The 7,267-nt window shown below is 39.7% G+C and overlaps 1 protein-coding gene across 1 annotated transcript; it reads left to right on the top strand.

Annotated features, from left to right (window-relative positions):
* Positions 1-510: 510 nt before the first annotated feature.
* On the top strand, positions 511-5,363 carry LOC103774983 (methylcytosine dioxygenase TET1-like; the record flags this gene model as incomplete). Its single annotated transcript, XM_008942425.1, has 4 exons — positions 511-3,019; positions 3,889-3,979; positions 4,604-4,697; positions 5,216-5,363. Coding segments are annotated over 4 exons (2,751 nt in total), but the record flags the coding sequence as incomplete, so codon positions are not given.
* Between the last annotated feature and the right edge of the window lie 1,904 nt (positions 5,364-7,267).

Here is a 7,267-nt window from a genome sequence, read left to right as displayed (position 1 = left end):
AACTAGCCATCCTTGCTAGTGTCCAACCAAGTGTTGCATCAGCCTATTGGTCTAACCAAATCAGTAAAATTATACCAAATTACTACCGAACTTCCTGTGGTACAAGCCTTTAGATTTCAGTCCTGCTTTGAACTCAAGGGGGACTTTCATCTGCTTATGCAAATTCATTAAAAATGGAATCCTTAGATCTGATCCTAAATGCTAACGTTCTTTTTCTGTTCTTTCATATCTTTAATCTTCTACCACCACCACACGCATACACTTTCTTCCTCTGCTCCCACAGCAGTGAGGAAAAATAACTATAAATATGGATAGGGTCTTTAGGCTTCAGGGTTTTTTATGACTTCCTGTGTCTGTGCTTGGTTAGGATATTCCTGATAATGGTTGAAGTAGGTTTTAATTGCTGTAAATCTTATGCTCCTTATTTCTAATGGTGTTTGAACAGCTGTTAGAACAATCTTTTAAAAAAAAAAGTTATTATTTATTATTATTCTTATTTTATAGGCAAATTTAGAAAACAAACCAGTAAATGGCCGCAGACCAGAACTCATGGAATGCAGTATATGTGGTCATGGTGAAAAATACAGGGTGAAAACAATCCAAACCGTGCCCATTGACAATGTGCAGTCTAAGGAGAAGGAAAGAATGACCGGCCTAGAAGCAGAGAAGTGGGCACATAACGAGAAGCCATCTTTTGGTGTCCATGTCAACGGAGATATCCATGGAACTGTGGTGGGCACCGAACACTTGAAAATCTCTCAAGAAAGTGAAAGAGCAGTTTCTCCCAGTCAGTTAGCTCAGCAAAAAAAATCATTTGCACACACCATCAAAAATGGCATAAAACCCCTACATTATTCACCATCAGAAGCAGCTGGTTCGCTAAAAAAAGTCTCCACAGAGGAAAGGCCAGACTTGACAAGCAACTCCCATATGCAATGGATGAAGGGCACCGATCTGAACAACATAGTAAACACTCTTGCGGCTGGCGCTGGCTGTGTTCACCCAGAAAGAGAAGGAAATATTTTAATGAAAGAGGAAAACTGCACTTGCAGCATCTTTGAGGATTCTGGTAAGTTCATTCTGCAGACGAGTTCCACTTTGGACCCTCAAGAAAGCCTGTGTTGTCCTCCACTCCCTGAAGAGGAAGCATGTGTGGGGAAAGCTGGCTCTGAAGTACCTAACACAGAGACACAGCATGAGGATTCCTTGCTCCAGCCAACTTTCTTGTCCCTGATTAAAACCAGAAACTTAACTGTAGAGCAGGTTGTAGCTATTGAAGCTTTAACACAGTTATCTGAAGTCCCTTTAGAAACAACTTCACCGGCTAAACCTGAAAGTGCTGAATGCACAAAAGAAATGACTTCCAGCTTGCTCCATAGTTACAAAAGGGATATCTCCTCCTCCTTCACATCTTCTGCGTTAAAAGAAATCAAAGACACTTACTTACAGAATGAACAGCAGCTCTTGGCTCACTGCGCTCACTCGCAGAAGCAGCTCCCTAGTAAGGACCCGTTATACAACGGGCAAAGTTCAGTTTCTGAGTTGTGTGATAGACCTGCCAGTCTGACTGGTGAGATGTATAAACTGCAGTTATCCTCGAGAGATACCAAAACTTTATCTGACTTAACATCAAATGCAAAGTCGTTTTCAGGATATACTACCAAGAAAAGTTACACTCATGATCCAGTCACTCTCACGAGGTATTGCAACGCTTCACATAATGTCCAGCAAACAAGTAGCAACTTGGAAACCCTTGGCCAATTAGAGCAAAAGCCAACCTGTAATGATTTGAACTTGGAAGCTGGTTCTTTGATTAAAGAAGGAGGAATTCATAGCCAGGATGAAGAGGATGTAGCTACGCAACTAACTCAGCTTGCGGCGCTAATTGAATCAAACCAGACAAATCCAGAGCAGAAGAATGACATAAAGGCATCACTGCTTAATCTAATTTCGCATGAGAGGCAGCCAAAAAATAACCAAGATGTGTTGCAGAAAAAAGAATCTGTATTTTTTAGGCATAATTACGGTTCCTTACTCTTAAAGCAAAAACAACCAACAAATAAAAAAGGAAATGCTGTACCGTGGAAACCAAGGCACAAAAAGAAGCCTCAAGAAGCACGCTATCAACAAAATAATCAAAACCAGCTAGAGCTGTTGTCATGCCAGCATAGTGAGTTACAAGACATTTGGATATCATCAAAACTGCACAAGCTTGGTCATGCCATGCCACAGGACTCCAGAATAGCTCTGTCTGAAAAAAAATCTCCAAGAACCAAAGTACAGAGAACACCGAATCAAAATACTTTAGCATCACAAGAAAAAACTAGATTATTTCTCCCACAAACGCAGATAAAATTCCATAGATGTTTACCTGAGGTAGCGCAAGAGAAAAAAAAAGACAGATTGTTTGGCTGTGAAGTGGTGAACGAACAAATCCAAACGTCAGGCTCCGGTGACCCACTAAGTGCTGATCCAACAAAACCCGCAGCTGTTGCACGTGACCTGCCCTCCCGTAATCCCCTGGCCGTTTCACAGTTGAAAACGGCATCCTTGCTGAACAGACCAAGTGAAAACCTACAGATGTTTACAGAAAAATGTAGTTCTCAGGTACAGCAAACAGCGAATCTCAGTCAGGCGCATCAAACTTTTAATCAGTCTAACCTGAGAGCTAACAAAATGCGTGGCGAAGACAAAGCCTATGCCCAGCAGGGTGCTGTAGAACAACGAGCGGAGCCGAAGCCGCGGGTGCTGCCTGTTCCCTGTGGTGGGACCCAGGTGCCAGGTGCTGTTGAAGCTCTCAGGAATGTGGAGTGTGCGAGCGAAGGGACCGTTCTGACGTCAACCAGTTTGGGTGCTGACCACCCACAGAGCACGGGTGACTCAGGGTGTTCTCCAGCAAAAAACACACTCAGCAGTTTTCTTGAATCACCTATGAAATTTCTTGATACCCCTACAAAAAATTTAATAGATACACCTACAAAAAAAGGACAATCTGAATTGCCAACTTGTGACTGTGTTGGTAAGTCTTTTTGCTAACTTCTGTCTGTACCTTCTGTGTGCTCACGTTGCTTCCTTCAGTGCAAGGAGGTGATGCTTACTTAACAGCTGCAAAAGGTCAGCGTTCTGCCATTAGGAAATGGAAAGAAATTGGGTTTTCCCTTCTGTAACTTTCACCTGGTGTTCTTTGAGCAAAGTGCAGCAGAATTGAGTATGCTGTCATGGATCTCAGAGGGGAGAGGTGAGGTGGAGTTCAGGCGAGGCCACATACATCCATGTTACTGAAGATGTCAGACTGAACTCGGTACTGGGGACTTTGCAAGTACAGCTTGATGGGTGGCGTGAGGCATTTTCAGGCTATCAAAGCGTACAGATGGAAAAACAAGTCGAAGACTTAACAGCAAATTGTACACAGGCAAATAGCTTCGTCTTTGCTTTAATGTTCTGAATTGACAGAGTGCTGGCTAAGAGGCCTGGATTGTGTTTTCTGTTCTGTAGTATATTACTGTCAGCTAATTTTCTTCCCCTCAATTTCCCTTTGTCTAAAGTGAATGTTTTTCTACCAACAAGGATATTGGGAAGCTTACTTAATCAATACATGCCATCTCTATTAACAGAAATTTGTAAAGAAGGCAAAATATTACTATAATTAGGATTACTTTATAACATAATGAAAGAATACTAGCAGATTAATAGGAGGAAACAAGTATAAAGTAATTTTGATGCCTCTGAGGAGAAGAATCTGCCGTAGTCTTTATTCATTACATTTCGGGGAGAAATGGTATGTATTGTAATTTAATTGGGAAGATGTTTTTGTAAACCATTTCTAAGCTCACTTGCAATGGTGTAAGTTTTGTATGTGCCAACTTAGTTTTTTCAACCTGCTTACAGAGCAAATCATAGAGAAAGATGAAGGCCCATATTACACACACCTCGGGACAGGACCAAGTGTTGCTGCTGTGAGAGAAATAATGGAGAACAGGTGAGGAAAACTCAGCATTTAATGCTTGCAGTGGTTTTGACTGTCTAAAGAGGAAAGAAGAGCTGTGAAAAAACAGTTGCTATGATGAGCTTTGTTTTTCTGAACTTTTTGCAGTACTCATTTATGAATTGTTTTCCTGTTCAGACGTGTGTGAGGTGAGCGCTGGCATTTCAGTTCCAAACTCGTGTCTTTTCTGAGCTCTTGCAACTTTAGAGTTAAATTTCAAGTGCAGTGTGCTTTTAGGTACTGTTGAAGTCAGGAGGAGTGACAGATCATCAGCTGGCAGAATTTGGTTTTCTAGTGAACTACATGTGATGCAGCTGTGGCAAACTGGACAGAAAAGTCACATTAGTGGCTAACTGGACTAGGATTTACATGCAGATAACATTTTCTTTCCCAGATGATGTTTGCTTAATGGCAGAAGTTTGTTTGCAGAAAAGAGATGTCAGAAATAACTCCTGCAAGTAGGATTTTAAATGAGAAAGTATTTTTTGACGTTATAAATATTTTGGTTTTCTTCTGTTCTCAGTAAAAAATAATGCAGCGTTCTTCTTTTAGTGAAAATGTTTTCTGTTTTAAAATGGTCAACAGCAGTTTGTTTTGCTCTGAACTTTTTTTATGCAGGTATGGAGCAAAAGGAAGCGCTGTGAGAATAGAGGTAGTGGTTTACACGGGAAAGGAAGGAAAAAGCTCTCAGGGCTGTCCAATTGCCAAGTGGGTAAGTTTTTATGTTATGGCAGTAAAATTGTTTTGTGTGGCTTTTAAATATCAACTGATATGTAGTCCTTGAGCTTAAATATAATCTGTTTTTTAATGAAGATCTGGTTCTTCTAATTGATCTCGAAGTCTGCCCGAATGATGAAACTATGGAAAAGGATTTGTTGTTATTTAAGATGTGGTGCTGTGGTTTGAATTTGTGTGGAGGAGAGGTGCTTAACAGAGCTAGCTTAACAGGAGCAGAGATGTCACGGTATGAAGAGAAGTATGTTATTGGAAAGTGTGAAAGAGAGAAAAGACGGGATGGTTGCTTGGGAGAGTTGAAAAACTATCCAGTAATGTTTTTTAGGACCCTTATCAGTTGTGTTAACACCTGAAGAAGAGAGAATGCAATGGATGAGGAAGTGCCATCTCCTATGCCATGGAGTTTGTGACTTTGAGAAACTGAACTCATTATTTGGAAATGTAAATGTTTTGGTGATGGTTTTCACCAAAGTCTTGTCTCACATTGTTTCATAGGAGCCAGGAAATGAGGTAACAGACACGAGCTCTAGGGGAGAGCTTGGAAAGAATTGATTTTCCTTAATCTTTGCTGAAACCACGCAGGGAGGTAAAAAGTAGAGTGGAAATCTTGTAAACTGAGTTTTGGAAAATAAAAGGATGTGGTTGTTAAATTTATTGCTGTACTTAGGAATTTCAGACTTGATTGAAAAAAACAATGAAGGTAACTGTACAGCTGGTAAATGAATGTTTGTAACTGTGACAAAAATAAGGTTATTACACACTGTATGTGAATGGTATTGCATGCTAAACATCTACTGCTTACGTTTGCAGCAGTCAATGTGGTTTTCGTACTCAGTACATATAAACTGTTTTTCAGAAAGGAATTCCATATGTGCTTGTTGCTTCAGATAATATTTAGTAACACATCAGCATCCAAGAAAAAGAATGGTAAAGCTAATTTCATAAATGACTGACTCAAAAAGAATGGAATGATTTTTCTCAGTGTTTCGACTAAATAAAGCAGTCAGTTTTAACAGAGGACAGGAGTTAAAAATCTTAGCTTAGAAACAGTTGTGAGCAGTTAAAAGGAAGAAGGCATTTCAAACTAACTCTTGATTTTTCTGTTGCCAGTATCAACATACTGTCTTTTATGTCAAACAAAGATGATAGATTTTATTGTATGTCTGCATGGCTGTAGATGTCCAACATGTGTGTACAATACGACAGTCAGAAAGCACTCAGATGGCTACAGAAAAGGCTGGTTTAAGGTATGGGGACCTACTCTCCTGTTGGTTAGATTTTCACATTGCTATATGTAAAGTCTCTGCAAGAGTAAGCTCTCATTGTTCATTTAACTTAAGGTCCAATCTTGTTTTACGTAGCAGTGACTTTTTTTTCTGTGTGAGTTCAGACCTAAAGAGGATGAATGCTTTTCCAAGTCTGCTGTTACTATGTGACTGTTCATTCAGTACAAGAGAGGGAAGGAACTTGCTGAAATCTCCTCTGTGGAACTGTTTCATCCTGTATAAAATGTGCATTTTGGGGTTAGTACTCTTAATGTGTTGCGTTAACTTCTCGTTGACAATGCTAACTTTAATCCTTGTACCAGAGCGTATTTGCATTTTGGCTATGACAAAAGAAACGTAATTGATGGCAAAAGAAACATAATTGTGAGATTTGTTTGAAAGCATATGGGAGAAGTTTGCTGTGCTCTCTGGTTATTGCAGTCACAAGGTTCTGTCAGCTGCATGGAGACTTTCACTTACTCATTTACAGAGTGCTGTGGGACAGATTGATTTCTGCTTTGCAGATGGACAAGCTGTTGCCCTTATGGCTCCTGAGAGACTTGCTGGAGAGAGCACCACGATGGAGCTCTGCTGAAGCAAATAGGATCATCAAAAATTGAATTTATCTGATCATATTGAACTATTTTAAGATAGGTATTTTAGAAAGCCTCCTTTAATCTTAAAATACCTATGTCCATACACTCTTAATGACTTCATTTCATAGTACTGGTGCCCTCCCAAATGATTTTCACCCAAAGGGCTCCTAACTATGCGCCTGGAGTGTTAAATATTTACTGAGACAAACTCCTTTCCTCAAAAGGAGCCAATGTTTTCTTCTTTACATTTCAAATTACCATAAACTTGCCGAATCTTTCTCTCCTACAAGTCTTATTTTGAGAAGAAATAAACATCTGTCTCTTCTGTGTTGTTTTTTGGTTTATTACATCTGTAGGTGATAACTGTATGATTAGAAAGTAACTTGCCACTCTGTGCCATATGCCGAGGTAAATGTTCTCTTTGCTGTTTGGATTTCTTTTGCTTTTTTGCTTTGTCTAAGTTCACCTCACATCTTCATAGAAAGTTAGAGGGGAAAAAAAAACCCCTTGGGATACTGGCTTGTCATTCTTAGTAGCCTGTCCATGTAAAAAGTTTCATGTTAGTGTGCATCTCCTATAGCCAGCCAGTGATAAGTGATTTGACTCCTATCATCCTATAATTTTATCAGTGCTGTAGCTGATAGTGGATGTTGTTTGTCTGTTGTCTGGATTTGTTTTTTTTTTTT

This window comes from Merops nubicus, unplaced genomic scaffold (genome assembly GCF_000691845.1).
Source record: "Merops nubicus isolate BGI_N331 unplaced genomic scaffold, ASM69184v1 scaffold38876, whole genome shotgun sequence".
NCBI lineage: Eukaryota > Metazoa > Chordata > Aves > Coraciiformes > Meropidae > Merops > Merops nubicus.
This window is presented reverse-complemented; position numbering and strand designations above follow the sequence as displayed.